Source organism: Meleagris gallopavo, chromosome 12, assembly GCF_000146605.3.
Source record: "Meleagris gallopavo isolate NT-WF06-2002-E0010 breed Aviagen turkey brand Nicholas breeding stock chromosome 12, Turkey_5.1, whole genome shotgun sequence".
Classification (NCBI taxonomy): Eukaryota; Metazoa; Chordata; class Aves; order Galliformes; family Phasianidae; genus Meleagris; species Meleagris gallopavo.
The window spans coordinates 19,377,452-19,395,559 of record NC_015022.2 but is presented as its reverse complement, the minus strand read 5'-3'; the positions used below and the strand labels follow the sequence as shown (position 1 = coordinate 19,395,559).

Here is an 18,108-nt window from a genome sequence, read left to right as displayed (position 1 = left end):
TGGCATGGCACTGCCTCCAGAAACAGCACAGACCAAGCAGAGACAAAGACAAAGTATTATTCTATTTCTTTTTTTTCGTTTTTTTTTTTTCCTTCTAGGCTGGAAGCAGAGAACCTGTTGCGTTCTTAGTTCTTGGGGCAAAGGTTTTCCTGCTGCTCGGTCCATTTTGTCCAGGAGGGAGGGGGGAGCAAACGATTGGAGAAAGCGATCCTCCTCCTCCTCTTTGCTTCATTAAATTCTCATCCACAGAGCTGACAGTGCTTGGCACGGCCGCACCGTGCTGCTGTGCGGGGCAAAGGAGTTGCACCGCTCCTGGGGATCTCCTCCTGTCCGTGTGTGCAGCAGTGGGGTGGCACAGTGAGCACCTGCACAGCTGTGCTGCTGCGCTGCCGCCGACGCAGACTGCATCCCGGCAGTAAGTGCTGCTGGTTGAGATGTGCGTGTGCTGAGTGCTCCAGGTGTGTGGGGGGGGCAGCGCTGGGCTCTGTGTGAGCTGGGAGCGCGGCAGAGGAGTCCAGGTGTGGGAGGTGACAGCTGGGCCGCGTCACTTTGTGTCACCCCGCGTCACCCCATGTCACCTCACACTGCCCAGGGCGCCCCGTGGCGCAGAACCCTGCGCGCCTCCTCCTGTCCTTCCCTGAGTGCCGCTTTTTGTCCCTATTTCCAAGGGCGTTGCAGGGGCGATTGGATCGCTGTCTGTTCCTTCTTCCTGTTGCCAGCCTGTTTGGATTCTTGCCTGCAGGCCGGTGGCGTTTGTGTACATCTCTGCTTTGTGGAGAACTGGCAGGGAGGAATGGGCTCCCATACTGCGTGTGGCAGTGCGCTCTGCTGTGCTGTATGGGCTGCAGGGTGGGTGTGCTCAGAAGGCTTCAGCTGTCAGTCTGGGGAAGGCTGGAAATCATGTGAGAACAGGAGGAGCAGAGGGAGAGTGCGTCTCGTGCCCGTGTGTAGGAAATAAGAGCATGAGGTGTTTGCTAAGTCATCTTCTCGAGGCTGCACTTCCTGTGCTGGGACAGAGGGAGGAGGGAGGGGGGCTTTTCTCTAATTCACAGCTGAGGAAGCCAAGGTAAAGGGCAGCCGCTCAGCATTCCTGAGTGCGCGGCTATGGGCAGAGGTGAACAGCTGTGTCCTTGCTCGGGGAGGTCACACGTATGTGCATTCAGCTCAGCCGCTCGCATGGCAGTCAGTGCTGCTCCAGGACACGCTCCTTTCCCGGTGCTTTTGACGCACAGTTTGTGTCTTGCTGACCAGACCCCGTGCTCACAGGTAAATCACAGCCAACCCACCAACTTAGGAGCCCTGAGCTGCAAACCGAGTTGCAAACCTGCAAACTCAGCTGTTGCTGCTGCTTCCTGTGTCCTCTTTCCCCAGAGTTGTCGCTTTGTCCCTTTCCTTCCTCCCCCTTAAACTCACATGCCTCTCAGGCAGCTCTCTCTTACTGTCTCTCTGTTATTGCAGGTCTTCTTGAGCTAAAAGGATGAAAATTGGCTATTGGAAGGCCACTGTCACTCTGCTGAGCTTCATCCCAACTTCTGCGTCCCAGCTGATGTCTCTGGGTGCACAAGGCTGTGAGTATGTCCCCCGCCCCATTCCATGTTTCAGACGCTGCTTGGAGCATGCATGACTGTAAGGGTTAAACTAATTCCACTGAGCACTGCCACTGCCCCTTTCCTGGCTGATGCCAGAGGGCTCTCTGCACAACGGGGCTCCTTGTCCAGATGGTTTTGGATCCCGGACCCCCTCGCACCCGAGGGTCTCTCCTGCACACTGCTCCCCTTAGGCCTTGCCCCTGTGTGCTCCGTGCAGCACAGCCCTGGGCTCGCTCCCTCCCAGCCCCTGCTCCCTCCCTGCTCCCAGCAGCACCAGCCCTGGCCCAGCCCTTCTTCACCACTGTTTGTGCACTGTGGTTCCAGAGCGGGATGGTCGGCCACCGGCGCTGCCATGTCGTCCCTGACGACCTCCAGTGAGGGAGAGAACCCCACTCCCCGGTTTGTGGTCGGTTCCCGGGATGATGAGACAGACTTCCTGGGATCAAACACGAAGATGGATGAAACGGACTTCTTTGAAGATGATGAAGAGGAGGAGTCGGTAAGGAGCTCCCAGCATCCGGGGCTGTGCATGCACAACTTCTGAGGCTGTGAGGGCTGCAGGGCCGTGGCCCTGGGCAGTGTGGCAGAGCCATACGGAGGGGCAGTGCCATTTCTGACGTACTGTTGTGCTGCCAGACCTGGTGCCTCTGACTGCGGTAAATCCCAGCCTATTGGCTTGCAGGTCTCTTCCAGCTACAGCAGCAGATTTCCTTCTCCTAGCAGCTTAACCCCAGCATTGCTGTAAACCCTTCTACTTCACCAGGGATTTTTTTGAGGAAAACTGTGGGAACTATGAGCAGGGCAAAGAGATTTCTGCAGAGGAAGCATTTGCTTTTTTCTGTAGCCTCCAAGAACAGGCTGCAGAAAGGAGAACCTTTTCCAGCTCCTGACTGCTTTTGGCTTCTGTTCAGCCCACCCGTTCAGTCCCCTCAATGGCCTCTGTAAGGAGCCTCTGTTTGGAGGTGCTTCCTTCATCCTTCCTTTCGGTGGGCTGAATGAAGGGGCTGAAGCTTGTTCCCAGGGTGGGATGTACGGACCTTGCAGAACGTTAATCAGCCATTATCCTGTCTCTGTGCAGCCTCTGGGGGCTCACACGGGTATATCCTGCAGCACAGTTAGAAAATGTTGGCAGCAGCATATGCTGACCTCCTCCTTAGAGCTGAGGAAGTAGATTTTTCTGAAGACAGTATGGAGGAACTGGTGTCTAGCTGGGACGTGTCACTGCACGACCTTTGGGCAAGGGCACGGCTGTGAGGCAGAGGAACTCTAACCTCTCATTCCCATGATTCATCCGGGACTTGTTGTTTCGGGTTGGTGGGGGGGGGAGGGGACTTGGTTTGGAGTGGGCTGAGCAGATTACTTTAGAGTGGGGTGGAATGGCCCTCACTTCATTCCTGAGAAAATCACCTGTCCATCCCAGAGAAGCAGTGTGCTGCCTTGGGTGCATTGAAGAGACATCTCCTCCTCTGGTTAAGAGCAGCTCCTCTTCCCCCATGTGGACGCTGTAGGGTTCTGCACAGTCCTCTGCTGCACCCATCTGGGAAGCGTCCAGCATCTTTTGCTATAAAGCATTTGCAGCTCTTCTCTAAGTCCTCTCAGGTCTGTCAGCTGTCTGGGTGAGCTCTGTGCCAAAGAACATGATGCGGGCTTCTTCCAGCCCTGCTGCATGTTCGAGTCCCAGATATTTATTTCTGACCTTAGCATTAGTACCCAGAGGAGGCATAATAGTGCCTGGCAAAGAAGCAGTGGTGTTTGGCTGCTCCTTCGTGACATCCACCAGAGCAATCTGTTGGGAAGTGGCAGTGTGCATGATCTGAGTCTAGCAAGAGCTGTGAGCACATAGGGTTGGAAGAGAATCCCGTGTTTGTTCTGTACTGCTGCACTTCCACTCTCTTGCAGTTTTAATTCAGTAAAGCAGCTGACCTGTGCTAACCTGCTCTGTGTCTTCTTTTAGCCGCCCGAACGGCAGATTGTCGTTGGAATCTGTGCCATGACCAAAAAGTCCAAATCAAAGCCCATGACGCAGATTCTGGAGCGTCTGTGCAAGTTTGAGTACATCACAGTGGTGATTATGGGGGAGGACATTATTCTGAACGAACCGGTGGAGAATTGGCCTCCTTGTGACTGCCTCATCTCCTTCCACTCCAAAGGTAAAAGTCTGCAGTAGGCCTCGTCCTACCTAAGGTCTGGACAAGGGAGCTTCCGTTCATTCTTTCCTTCCTTTTCCTGCATTTCAGGATTCCCGCTGGATAAAGCAGTTGCCTATGCCAAGCTGTGCAAGCCGTTCTTGATTAATGACCTTGATATGCAATATTATATCCAGGACAGGTGGGTGTCTGTGATCCAACAGAGCCCCTTCTTAGTCTGATTTCTCTTCTCAGCTTATTGTGCAATCTGCCTCCTCCGGACCACCAGCAAATGAGATGGAAATTATTTTAGCAAAGGATTTTAGGGATTGTTTCCCCATGACATGGAAGGGAGCAGATCAGGTGTAAGCACATTAACAGCTGGCATGTTTTGTCTTCTGATTCAGACGTGCTGTAAGGAGTGGCCGAATGAAGTCAGAGGTGGAAGTGGTCTCCCAGAATGAGGTTGTCATTGAGACATAGGGACCGCCCTCTCAGTGGGAGAGCCAAGTGGTGGGATGGGATTCGGGGGCAGAAACTGGGAGCAGAAAGGCCAGGCCAGACCCTAAGGAAGGTATGTTGGTGAAGCTCTCAAGGCGCTTTGCAGCCAGCTGGTGGTACAGCCAGCTTGCAGACGTACTGCACTCGTACAGCCAGGCTCATTGGCTGCACCTGTGGGCTAATGCTGGACACCAGAGCTCCCACCACGTCTCTGTGTTGTGAGCAGAGCTCCTGCAGGTGCTGACAGGCATCCTGAAGTGTAACCCTTGTTAAAGAACTGCAGTTTTCCCCTCTCCAAATTTTTCTATACATTCTAACTGTTCCTGTCCTTCTCAGGCGTGAAGTGTATCGGATCCTTCAAGAAGAGGGAATAGACCTGCCCCGCTATGCTGTGCTCAATCGAGACCCTGATAGACCAGAAGGTAAGTGTCCAGACTCTGCTGAAAGCAGCTTTTACAGACTGTACAGTTTAAGATATCCTGCAGAGAGCAGGCACTGATATTCAGCTCATGCAGGACTGATTTACAAGCCTGGTGGCTTTTGAGAACAGAGGTACAAGCAGCAGAACCAGCTCACAAGCCAGGACCGAGGGCTCCAGCTCTTTGCTGGGGCTGCTACCCCTCGTCCTGCTGTGCAACTGCTCTGCTTTGTCTTCAGAGTGCAACTTGGTGGAAGGAGAGGACCACGTGGAAGTAAACGGAGCTGTTTTCCCAAAGCCGTTCGTAGAGAAGCCCGTCAGTGCTGAGGACCATAATGTGTACATTTACTACCCAACCTCAGCAGGTGGGGGCAGCCAGCGGCTCTTTCGGAAGGTGAGGGGATTCCCCCCTTTCAGTATTGGGACCATTAAATGTGTGGGACTGAGAGAAGTGTGTGGCTTCAGGAGGGAGTGCTGGGGCAGGTGAGAGGAAAGGAAAGTTTTGTTTTGGGGAAATCTATACCTTCTCAGGACTTGTAGTTGAGCCCCATCTAGCTGGGAATTGCAGAACATGTTCTGGTGATGGTGCCGACTTCACCTTCGTCACCTCCTGTCTGCTGTGTGTCCTGTGGGGCAGTCACGGAGAGCTGTGGCCCTTGTTGAACTGCAGACTGCTTTTTTTCTGAATCATCTTCTCAGTTTACTGCGGTTATTTTTTTTAATCTCTTCCTGTTTGCTATCCATTGCCCTTTTCAGCATGCTGCAACTTGCAAACGTAATAAATGCACTATTTATTTCTAGATTCCACTGGGAATCTGCCTTGCGCACTTGCAGCACTCTGGCAGCACACAGTTAATAGCTGTGTTGCATCTTTTTTCCAATCAGTTATGCATCTGCCATTAGCAATCTTGAAATGATTGTTTCCTTAGCTGGTACACACGTATACCATTTGAGACTGTATACAAAGCGTGATCTTCTGGCCATAAGATCTGTCATACCACCCGAGAAAGATGTAAAATAGGTCTGACAGTGAACCAGCAATGTGTATTATCACTTTTTTACTGTCTGTGCACCTTACTTTTTAGGTCTTTATCTGCTATTTTTTGCACTATATCCCAGTAGCAATTGGTGTCAACCCAACGGTCTGTAATAGCCCTTCTCCTCCTTAAAGCCCAAACATACCTCCTGTCTGTCTTTTGGAGTCTGTCTTTCCTCCGTAAATGAGTATGCTGTGATAGCTGAGTGTTCTCAGAGACGTTCGTTCAGTTTTCTGCATTTAGGATGAAGTTTTCACTTCTTGTTCTTCCATCTAAGAAAAGCAGCCCCACTGTCTTCCTGAGGTGCTTGTTCTGTGCCTTCAGATCGGCAGCCGGAGCAGCGTGTACTCCCCAGAGAGCAGCGTGAGGAAGACGGGCTCGTACATTTATGAGGAGTTCATGCCTACGGATGGCACTGATGTAAAGGTAAGGCGAAGCCTGGAGTGCTCCTGCCTGCGGCCTGGGATGGCTGAGGGCTGACGGTCCCACCGGGTTGGCTCTGAAGAATCGGTGTGAGCCGCGAGGTGCTGCTGTGCAGCTTGGATCCCAGAGCGGGGGATGGGTGTCGAGGCCGTCTGCTCTTTTCCACGTGTCCTCAGCAGCGGCGTCTTCCGGAAGGCGCAGTCGGTCTGGGTGGGTATGTCAGGGGTGACCAGATCTCCTCCCAGGTGTACACCGTGGGGCCCGACTACGCCCATGCAGAGGCTCGCAAATCCCCCGCGTTAGATGGGAAGGTGGAACGGGACAGCGAAGGGAAGGAAATCCGTTATCCTGTCATGCTTACTGCCATGGAGAAGCTGGTCGCTCGCAAAGTCTGCGTCGCCTTTAAGGTCCGTGTGCCCGGGTCTGTGGGCTGGCTCTGCGTCAGCCTCGCCTGGCTGTGCGTCTCAGCCTGCCTGCTGAACCGCAGGGTGCTCTTGAACCCGTGTTCTGTGTTTCCTTGTGCAGCAAACTGTGTGTGGGTTTGACCTCCTGCGGGCAAATGGCCACTCTTTTGTTTGTGATGTGAACGGCTTCAGCTTTGTGAAGAACTCTATGAAGTATTACGACGACTGTGCCAAAATCCTCGGGTATGTAAAATTCAGGTTGTGCTGTGGGGGAAGGAGCCCACGGCGGAGTACGAAGAGTGCAGAGTCCTGATGATCCTGAGAGAGAAGTCTGAGGGTGGTTCAGCCCGGGACTTTTCTTCAGGAAAGTTGGCCCTGGGAGGAGGGGTTCGTTACACCTGGAGCCTCAGGGCCTGCGCTGCCATCAGCCGTGTACGAATACACACAGATGTACCTTACAGGATACGTTCAGCGTTGGTTACTAAGCTCAGCTGCTGTATGAGTGGAGTGCAGTGCGTAGTGCAGTGATGGGGGGGGAAATCTGAGTTCTTTGGGCAGTGCCCTAACTAGCCTGTGGTGTGCTAGATGCGTCTGCACGAAGAAGAGGAGAAGCTCTGTCTGTGGTTCTCGAATCTTTCAGCAGAACCACCAAGCAAGAGGTGGTAACCAACGGAATGGAATTTCTTGTGAGTTTTACATTCTGCCTTCTTCCAGAAACATAATCATGCGGGAATTGGCTCCTCAGTTTCATATTCCCTGGTCCATCCCAACAGAGGCAGAAGATATTCCTATCGTCCCCACGACTTCTGGCACCATGTGAGTACCTGCCTTCTTCTCAAATGCCCAAGGCAAAAACTGTCCAAGAGACAGATGTCACCCAGCAGCACTGGCTCTTCAGCTGCTATGTTGGGACTGAAAGAACAACAGGAAACAGCTCCCTGGTGACAGTTCTGGTGTGTGCAGTCACGTTTGTGCAGTGTATCTTCTGTTTCCCTAGGATGGAGCTTCGCTGCGTTATTGCAGTCATCCGGCATGGAGATCGTACCCCAAAGCAGAAGATGAAGATGGAAGTTAAGCATCCCCGGTAAGAGCCAAGGCAAGGAGGTGCTGCATTGCTGGAAAGTGAGGAGGGGCCATTTGCCGAATCAAGAAGCAGAGTAGAAGGGCTGAGTGCATGGAAGGCAGTGCATTTTCCTATTCTAGCAGATGCCTTCTGCTCAGCTGAGGGCATCTCCTAAGAATCCAATCACCTTCTGTGTGAACACTGGAAGAGCCAAGTTCTGCGAGGGCCTGCAAAGCAAAGTGCCCCACTAAATGGGAAGTTAGCAGCTGCCTTCTTTTCTTAACTGAGCCTGGAAACACTCATTTTTGTCATAATTCCTGAGGCATGGCGAGGAGCCACTGGGACTGCTGGTTCTCCCAGAAGAATAAAGTGTGAATGCGTACGTAGGGTTGAAAGTTGTAGTGCTGAAACAGCAGCTGCTGGATCAGGGTTCTTTGTTGTCTGTTCAGGTTCTTTGAATTATTTGAGAAATATGATGGCTACAAGACAGGGAAGTTGAAGCTGAAGAAGCCAGAGCAGCTACAGGTGAGGGGAGTCCTCTCTGGGGTGACTGTGTGGGAGATAAAGGTAATTTGGTTCGCAGTGTGAGGCACTCTTTTGGGAGCATGTAAGACCTCGGAAGGGTAGCAGTCTTCTGCAGAAACACTTGTTTTCTCACTCCTCACCCACAATGCATCAGCAGGGTGAAAGTGTGATGGGAACTGCTCCTGGCTGATGGGAAGACTGTCTAGCTGGGAGGACCTGTGCGACTTGGCCATCTGCTGTGGCTGCCTCCAGTGAGGGATGGCTGCAGGATGGGGAGCCGGGCAGTGTGAGGCAACCTGCTTGGTTCTGCCTGGGGCTGGAGTGCAGGATGAGGATGGAGCAAACTGCTTGTGAAAGTTTGTTCTGCCTGAGCTGTGCCCCTTAGGAAAGGACGTGTCTGTAAGGAGTGCGGGTGTGGGTGGGGCTGTCTGGGGAGGCCTTGCAAGATATGATGGTGAGTCTGGGGCAAAACTGCTGGGTGTTTGAGGCAGTGTCTGCTCCCCAACAGGAAGTGCTGGACATCGCACGGCAGCTTGTGGTGGAACTGGGAACCCACAGTGACTGCGAGATCGAGGAGCGGAAATCCAAACTGGAACAGCTGAAGAGTGTTTTGGAGATGTAAGGATTCATATACCGGGGCACTGTGAATTTGTCTCAGAGCTGTGGTTCAGCATGGGATGTAGAAGCAAACTGGACTGCTGATGTTTTGGGCAGCAGTTCTCCAGCGCTTGGAATATCCATCCCCTGTTACAGCTGTACCTAAGAGGTGCCATCCTGTTAAAATTTTCCCCTTGGCATCAGAACTGGTGTTGATTCTTGTTCCCAGTGTGTCTGGTGTTCAGCTAAACAATTTGAGACATTAATATGAAGCGTTTTGATACATTTTGAACAAGTGCAATTTTAAAAAAAAGAAGTCAAAAATTAAACAAGAGACACCTTGGCAAAAATTAGAAAAGAAAAGAAGTTTGTGTCCCCAGCTTTTGTGTAGTTGAGATAGCAGGCAGTGTGGTGGTGGCTGCGTCTCAGAAGCACGAGGTTTCCACTCCGAGCTGTAGCTGGCGGTGGTGCAGTTGGGCACTGCGTGTGTTTAAGCCGTGCTGGTGGAGCATAGAGAATGAATTTTTACCATGATTCCTTCCCCTGCCTTTCCGCCCAGTAGAGGTGTGTTTACATTCACAGTGGGTGCTGGATTCTTTGTCTGTGATCCCAATAATTCATTTGCTAAAGAAGTCAGATAGATAGAAATTAGCAAACCCTTACTAAAGCCTCTGAAAGTCAGTGCATTTTTGCTGTGTGCTGCCTAGGGATTTCTGGGCACAGGGAGAGTGCAGCTGACTTATTTTCACTTTTTCCCCTTCTCACTATGACAGGTATGGACATTTTTCTGGCATTAACCGTAAGGTGCAGTTGACATATCTGCCTCATGGACATCCAAAAGCTGCAAGTGAAGATGAAGGTAAAGAATCCTGAAGTTGCTGCCTTGACCTTAAAGCCTGGTGTTTAAGAGTGCGTGCAGCTGTCTTACCTATAAAGACCTCAGGAGATGCAAGCATGATTAACAACTCGTGTCTTATATTTGCTAGCAACATAAGAAGAGCTGGATTGATAAATAATGTAACGTACCAGTATTCTCCAGATGGTGCCACAGGGGTTGCTTTTCCATGTTCATGAATGTCAGCCTCTACACCTTCAGAAAGTTGTGTTTCTTACTTTGGTGCTTGCTAGCATGGTTCCTGGGGGACTCTGGGTCAAGCTTGTGCTGCTAATGCTTCACAGAGCTCTGATGGCAACCTCTTCTTCCTCTCCGCATCTCCCACTGCAAGCTCAGCTTTGAGATCTGATGTAGGGAGTTTCTCTTTGTCTCCTAGAAGCTCGCAGAGAGCCTTCCCCATCTCTTCTCCTGGTGCTGAAGTGGGGTGGAGAGCTGACACCAGCAGGAAGAGTCCAGGCAGAAGAGCTGGGGCGAGCCTTTCGCTGCATGTACCCTGGTGGCCAAGGTAAGCTTCTTACGTGCATGGCAGGTCCTGTCCTGTGGCTGTACCAGGCTGCTTAGCCCAAGTGATCACCGGTGTGAGGGATGCTCAGATGCCTGCGTAGCACTTGGTGCACGGCCTCTTTGTCCAAATATGCAGCTGACTTCTGTCTGATGTCTCTCCTTGTCTAGCAGTGTGTTTCTCTGAACTGTGAGCTCAGAACTGGGAGCAGTGTCCACATGTTCTCACACAGTGTGACTGAATACTGTGCAAACTCATCATGAGATCCATCCAGTATCAAATGACTCACCACTGTAGTGTTTTTAGAGGGTCAGACTCAGAACTGCAGGAGTTGCTTTATCCTATTACTGGTATCTCTTCTTTGATTGACTCAGCCATCACAAATAAACTTTTTTTTTCATGCCAGAAGGTGATTGTAGGTGTGTAAGTTACGTTTGGAAGCCAGGTGCCTCACAGCTGAATAGCTCTGGCTGTGGTTCTGATGGCAGCAGAACTGCTTTTGTACAAAGAACAAATAAAAAGAGGCAGTTCTTTTGTGCTGCCTCATTCTGCACAGAGGTATTCAAGCTAGCAGGCAATTATGGACTGCTGGAAGGGGATTGCTACAGAATTTGGGCAGCATCAGATCTTTACTGGTAAATTCTCACCTATTCCTCAAAATGGGCTTTGCCAAGTTAACCTGAAATAGCTTTTCAGGCTTCATGTGATGGCTAGAACTGACTATTTTGGAGTAGTCTAAATGCTAGCTAGTGATTCTCTACGTACTTTTGTTACTGCAAGCAAGTTTGTTGTTTGAAGTAGCGGTATTCTGCAGTATGCTTGGCTGACAGTTTTTGAGGTGTCAGAGTACTGTCCTGAGCCTGTTTCTGTCCCAGGTGACTATGCTGGTTTCCCTGGATGCGGCCTGCTCAGACTGCACAGCACATACCGCCATGATCTCAAGATCTACGCCTCAGATGAGGGACGAGTTCAGATGACAGCAGCGGCTTTTGCAAAGGTTCTTCCTCTCTTGTGCATCCGCTAGCTCTGCTACATTAGTCTTTGGAATCTGCCAGTTTTAAATGAAAACCTCTGGTGACGAGGAAGGATCTGTCCTCGGAATTTCCCGTCTGTTGGAAGGGCAGTGGTGCACTGTGCTGACAGCCAGCGTATGGGGCAGCACTGGAAATGCACTGTAGCAGCACGTGCTTGTGGCCTCTGATATGCTGCCCAGTGTTAGACTGTGACTGGAGAGGGAGTTGCTTACAGAGCATTGCTGGTATTTAATGTCGGAGCACATTGCTGGATATTAATTGCCTACAAAATTAGTTTCTGGGATGACTGCCCAGCCAGAGGGGTTATTCTCTGACTGCCTGATTTGCGAGAGGAATGAAATGTCTTTGGGGCAGCTTAGGGTGGAGGTTGGGAAGGAGAGGGGCTCATCTGCAGTTAAAGCTTGAGCCAAGGGAGACCCTGTGGTCACCTGAGCTGTTCTTCAGAGCTGTATCAACTTTTCCCAGCAAACTGTGTTAGCTGCTCAATGATTGCCTGGACAGTTCTGGGGCTGCCTCAGGCAGAGCTGCCATTTAGACAGAATAGCTCTATGAGCATAACAGAATCACTGGTGATTATACGTGCTATGGCTGTAAAAATGCTCTTCAAGGGCAGGTGAGGTTTCATTCAGGCTGCCTGAAGGCTGGCCATGAAGCTACCAGAAATGTTTGCTGCTTGTTTTGCACAGCTGAAATCTTGTCCTGTGTTTTTTAGGGTCTGCTGGCCCTGGAAGGAGAGCTGACCCCCATCCTGGTGCAGATGGTGAAAAGTGCCAATATGAACGGTCTCCTGGACAGTGACAGTGATTCTCTAAGCAGCTGTCAACACAGAGTGAAAGCACGACTGCATGAAATCATGCAGAAGGATGCTGAGTTCTGTGAAGAGGATTATGAAAAGGTAAAGCATCTTCATGGCCTTGGAGCTCCCTGTGGTTTAAGATACAAAGTCTGCTGGTGTGTGAGCAGTAGTTTTGTTAGTTTCAGAACAGCTGTAGTCAAAACTGCATGATGTAAGCAGAACCCAGGAGGGGAAAAGGAAGGATCTGGGGAGTAATAATGCCTACCCTTCTCCAAGTGAAAATGCCCCACAGTTCGCCACTGTCCTGTTCAAATCATTATCATGGGACCTTTCTCTCCCTATAAGAGGTCCCAGTGCATCTGATTGTCACGAGAGTGCTCAAAGAAAATGTTTTTGGCAAATCTGTTTTGTAAATATGAGTATAAATATGTGATAGGCTGGCATTTGGGGTTACCTGATTAGGGTGCTAGTTCTCATGGCTTGCAATCCCATTTGCTGTGGACAAGCAGTTCACCTTTGCCAGATTTTAGATCCGTACTCTGTGTGTGAGTGTGAACAGACCTTTTGGCTACAAACCATTTTGCTGTCCTGTCAGTGTCTGATAACCGCAAAGCAGATAATATGAGCTACATGCGGCAAAGGGACGAATAAAAGCGCTTCTCCAACAAGTCCCTAGACATTTTTGGGTGTTGTTGGTAGAGGGAAGTCTGGTTGATTACAAGCAGATGTTTGCTGTCTCTGAGTTTGGTCCTGAGGCAGTTTTAAGATCATACCAAACTATCCCTATGATGAGGCCAGCTTATTGCACTCAGCTGGGAATACAACTTTTGCACTTAATCATAAAGCAGGGCAGCTGAAAAAGGCAGACATGCTGTGTTCCCAGTCTGTAAAGGTATTAAATAACCTCTGCTGGTATCTTCTCTCAGCTAGCACCTACAGGTAGTGCTTCTCTGCTCAACTCCATGACCTTCATCCAGAACCCTGTGGAGATCTGTAACCAGGTGTTCACCCTGATTGAGAACCTCACCTCCCAGATACGAAAACGATTGGAAGACCCAAAATCTGCGGGTGAGTGTCACAGCTGGAAAGGGTCTGCAGCAGATCCATTTCTTCTTCTGTCTTCACAGCTGCCAAACATCACCGTGGTTTACGTATATGACTATAGCAAAGAAATTCTAGAGTGGAGTTCCATGTGTATGATTGATGGAAAGGCTCCTATTCTGCTTTCAGCTGCTGTTGAAGAGAGCTATAATGTATCTTATGTTCAGAGAGAATGTAATCAGCAGCACTATGGCCTTGAGGGATTTGTCTGACTTTTTCAGGCATTTCCTAGAGAGGAGATAAAGGCAGTAGGCAAGATTTTTCAGTCATCATTTGGTGGGTTCTGAGAGCTTTCCTTTTTATAACAGCACAGAGGTGTTATAAAGGCACCGGGGGGGCATCCACACGGGCTATGACAAACAAGCCTAAAGGCAGATGGTTTTACTTTTCTTACATATTTCAGAAATAGTTTACTGCTGCAGTTTAAGATGCAGCTCAAAAAGGTCCAGTGGCTTTTCCAGGGCAAGATTCCTGTCGGTGGCATAATAATCGGGGCCCTTCTGTGCTGGAAGAAGTCAGTCATAGCTTCCACCTGAGATCTGCGTGGAAGCAGTCAGAATGTGAATGTGGTTTTGTGCTCTCGGTGTTCAGACCTGCAGCTCTACCACAGTGAGACTTTAGAACTGATGCTGCAACGCTGGAGTAAGCTGGAGAGAGATTTTCGCATGAAAAACGGGCGTTATGACATCAGCAAGATCCCTGATATTTACGACTGCATCAAGTATGATGTGCAGCACAACTGTGCTCTGAAGCTGGAAGGCACAGCCGAGCTCTTCCGACTCTCCAAAGCCCTGGCAGATGTGATCATACCACAGGTAGAGCCTGTCCTGCGTGTGTGAAGGACTGTGTATCTTTCTAACCTTTCCACTGTCTCTCTTTTCTTGTGTCTCCCACATTAGCTCTCAAGGCAGAGTATCACGGGTATTTCTCAGGTCTCTTACTGTTTGTATAAGGCCAAAACCATCTACAACTTACGATGTGGCAGCACTTTCTTCCTGGATGAGGGTTCTCACAGCATCAGAATGATGAGCAGATGAGGCAACAGCTTTTGCATGTTCATCACAATGCATTTAGCACAGATTTGGGATGAGTGTGTGTGTGTGCTGTAACATCCTATTTTCCATGTGCGAACATGGGGACGTTTTCTGTATTAAAGTGAAGCCTTTGTCTGGTGGATTTGACATCCCTGTCAAACTGGGACTTGTTCAATTGTGCTAGCAGTGGTAATGAGAAGACGGTTGGACTAGATGATCTTATAGGTCGTTTCCAACCTTGTGATTCTATGATTCTATGAATTTGTAGAGTTGGTTTGCTTCTCGCAAAGGTTTTGCTTATGGAAATGTGAGTGGAAGAAAGGGACAAATGCAATAGATCTTTTTATTTTGTTCCATCCCAGGCATAAATGTTTCGTTTGTCAGGGATGGGCCCGATTGCTCTTGCACTCATGTCAGGCAGAAATGGGCTTCTGAACCTCTCCACTCTCCACACTGTTTCTGATAAGAAGCTGTTCAGCCATTTACAGCTCAGCTCTTCCAGTTTTATCTTTGCAAACAGCAGTTGTTGGGCTAATCCTTATGCCAGGTCTGCGTGTGCGTTTGCCACAAGAGAAGGTTGGCTGATGGTGTTGGTCCCTCTCAGCTGTCGGAAGTGTACTGACAGCCATGTCTAGGCAGATTGGGATTCTCGGAGGCTCCTCTGTCCTCTGTTACCTCCCTAAATAAGTGGAAAAGATGAAAAAGGTGCTGAGTGGCATTTCCCTTTCTGCCTTTCCTTAATTGTAGTGGTGCTTGTGGACTGGACTGTGGAAGTGCAGTCTCCTTTCTTCTGAGAATATGGCTCAAAAATATCTATTGGGTTATGTTTGTTTTCCTGCAGGAATATGGAATTAATAAGGAGGAGAAACTGGAGATTGCTATTGGCTTTTGTCTTCCTCTGATTAAAAAAATCCAGTTGGACCTACAGAGAACCCATGAAGATGAGTCTGTCAACAAACTACATCCCCTGTAAGGACTGTGATGTATGCTGGGGAGGGCAGGCTCTGGGGCAGTGCGTGGGATCCATACCAGAAGAGTGTAGTGGTTTAGAAGGAGGCACCAAGGGGCACACCAAGAAGGAAGCACGTTGATGTTCCTAGAACAGGAAGATAAATCCAAAGGCACATTGAAACTGTTGAAAGTGAGGCAAGATGCCAAAGCAGTCGTTGCAGCTGGAGGTGCTGCCTTCATCCCTGTCTCTGCAAGGAGCAAATGCTGGTGTGATGCACCCACATCAGCCCCACCACATGCCTCCATTAGGATGGCAAAAATCTTCTGTGCCTAATGCTCACTCTGCTTGTTCTGTTCCTGTTGCTCTTTAACAATTCCCAGTATGATTTTCTTCTTCTATTGAGTAAGCGGAAATACTGCTGTGTGGTAGGTGTCAATCCACTGGCAGGCTGTGAATAACACGGGGCTGATTTTCGTTCAGGTACTCGAGAGGAGTGTTGTCACCGGGCCGCCACGTTCGGACACGGCTCTACTTCACCAGTGAGAGCCACGTGCACTCTCTGCTCAGCATCTTCCGCTATGGGGGGCTCCTGGATGTAAGTGTTCCAGCAGTGCTCACAGAGTAAGCCACCCTGCTTTTTCTCAGCCGCCCCTTCCAATGCAGACGGCGTGTATTTGCAGGTTGCCCCTTTAGCCAGCGCTCACAGTAATGATGTGCACCAGTGTTCTCTGAGCAGCTCCATCGCTGCTGTGTCCGCATGCTGCAGCTTCCTGCCTTCTGGCATGTAGAGGGATTGTTCTTCCTCTTCCCTGACACCACCTGCCTGGCTTGTGCAGAGCCATGTTTTCTCCAAAAGCTATCCTTCTAATTTTGGATGAGTCTGGAGCACTTGCCTCTGTAGAAAGAGAGCAGTGTGAGCCTGCCTCCTTCATCAGTTTGTTTAAAAGAGTTATTTAGTTGCTGTTATTTGGAGACTTTCAGTTAATTCAAAGTCAAGAAATCAGTTTGCTCAAAAGGAAGTGACCTGGGGCTGTAAATGTGAGCTCTGTACCAGGGGGAGAGAGGGCCCAGTTCTAGGGGACTATCTCATCAATCCAACCTCTTGTTGCGCTCTCATGATCTGCTTCCTGAGGGAGTCAGCATGCAGACCTGAGAGAAAGCTCTGCTTTAGGCTTCCTTGGTGTTTCGGGTTTGTTTGTTTGTTTGTTTGTTTTTGTTTGTTTTTTGTTTGTTTGTTGTTTTTTTGTCATTTCTCTAAAATCTTGAGAACGACTGTGCTTGGGAGCTGCTGTGGGTTATGCTTTTCTCCAGTCAGCATGGCACAGAGGCTTGCATCTGGGTGTCCTTAGGTCTGCATGTGGGTTGGGTGGGGAGCTGTAGTGTCCCTCTGTGCAATTGCTCCTTCCTGTAAGCACCCTGCCCTCGTTGCAAGGCCATCTCTCTTGTTTTTGTCCTGACAATGCTGTTACCTTGTGGAGAGGCAAAGTCTCTCAGACCCATTTCACTGAATGCTGCAAGGTGTCTGCTGTTGCTTATTCCACGCGACTGTTTATGTGTATATATATCAGGAGAACAAAGACCAGCAGTGGAAGAGAGCCATGGACTATTTGAGTGCTATCTCAGAGCTGAACTACATGACCCAGATTGTTATCATGCTCTACGAGGACAACAACAAGGTGAGGGATATAGCTATAGGACAAAATCCTTCCTGCCACGATGCGGGGTGCAGCCCCTGAGAGATAAGATCAGTTGGGAATTTTGTGATCTGAGCTCTCAGCTTGTGGATAAAGACAGATGGATCATTAACACAACTGCTAGTTCTTATTTTTAGGTGTGAGGCAGTGACCTACTTACAGTTTGTTACATGTAAGCAGAACACCATCCAGCGCAGTAGTGCCAAACTTGCATAATTGATAGCAGCAACTTGAAAGCATGTCCTAAACCAAAATCATTTGTTGTTTCTTAATATTAATTACAAGTTAACAATAGGAAACAAATTAAAAACAATTTATATTTGGCTGTTTATTCAGAGTATTTCTAGAAAACGTCCAGAAATCCCATATTCATAAACTTTTTTTGTATTTACTAAAAATCTACTCGTATAGTTAGGGAAGTATATACAGGTATCTTCAGGAAGAAAAGACAACCACTTAAAAATGGTGGAATGTGGAAAATGGCAGTGATGGCCATAAATAGTTCTGGCACTGAAGCGTGCATTCTGAATCCCAGATTCTGTGATCTGTGCTTCAGGAGGTCACAGAGTAAGCCACCAGGGATAAGTGGTGAGAGGAGCAGTCCCTTTACTGCAAGGTTCAGAATGAGAATGTCACATTCAGAGAACAGATGTGGGATTTTAATGGCAGAACGGAGATCTTGAGTGGCAGAGCAAGTAGAGATGATGAAACTTTGGGTTATCATTAGTGCTGGAAGCTGTAAAAGTTCTGTCTGCCTTCTAAAAATAGGTATTATTTTAAATAATCATTAGAGACTCTTACTTAAGTCTTGGAGCAACTTGACTGAAGGTCTGGGAGGGAGCCAGTCTCTCCATGTGCCTGTAAGTGGTTTTGCAGCAGAGTGGTCTCTGTTGCCTAAAGCTGTGCTTTAGTTCCATGTATATATACAGAGCCTGATTCTGTTTTGGCTGTCGTGACAGAACAAGAACATTTTGAATGCCTCAGCTTTGTGCTAATGAGGGCCATACTTTTGGACGAGGCAGTCCTAGAGCCAGTATGTCTGTGGGTTCTTGTTGCTTCTGCCTTCCTTCCGAAGGATGCTGTTGGGGTGCATGCTGCACCAGCATGGCAGGGTGGCCAAAGCCCAAACCACGGCCTGTGCTGACAGCCTGTGAGGTTTCCGTGCATTCACTTATTCCCCGTCCCTGCTGTTCACAGGACCCGTCCTCAGAAGAGCGCTTCCACGTGGAGCTGCATTTCAGCCCTGGTGTGAAGGGTTGTGAGGAGGACAGAAACGTTCCCACGGGGTTTGGCTTTCGGCCTGCCTCAGCAGAGGTGAGAGCGCTGCGCTGGGCGCGGGGCAGAGGGCTGCCCTGCATGGGACGCGCTGCGTGCGGCTCTGCTGCGTGCCGTGCTGCCCTACCGGCCCGGCAGGCCT

General features: G+C 49.6%; 1 protein-coding gene across 1 annotated transcript; it reads left to right on the top strand.

The window, feature by feature from the left end:
* Positions 1-90: 90 nt before the first annotated feature.
* Positions 91-18,041, top strand: PPIP5K1 (diphosphoinositol pentakisphosphate kinase 1; the record flags this gene model as incomplete). The annotated part of the gene is made up of 23 exons (XM_010717711.3): positions 91-1,568; positions 1,914-2,088; positions 3,544-3,739; positions 3,827-3,917; positions 4,553-4,638; positions 4,874-5,028; positions 5,996-6,097; positions 6,340-6,501; positions 6,620-6,741; positions 7,213-7,314; positions 7,496-7,582; positions 8,011-8,086; positions 8,595-8,704; positions 9,457-9,542; positions 9,955-10,083; positions 10,956-11,077; positions 11,827-12,009; positions 12,837-12,978; positions 13,603-13,826; positions 14,887-15,014; positions 15,478-15,592; positions 16,566-16,673; positions 17,889-18,041. Coding segments are annotated over exons 2-23 (2,826 nt in total), but the record flags the coding sequence as incomplete, so codon positions are not given.
* Between the last annotated feature and the right edge of the window lie 67 nt (positions 18,042-18,108).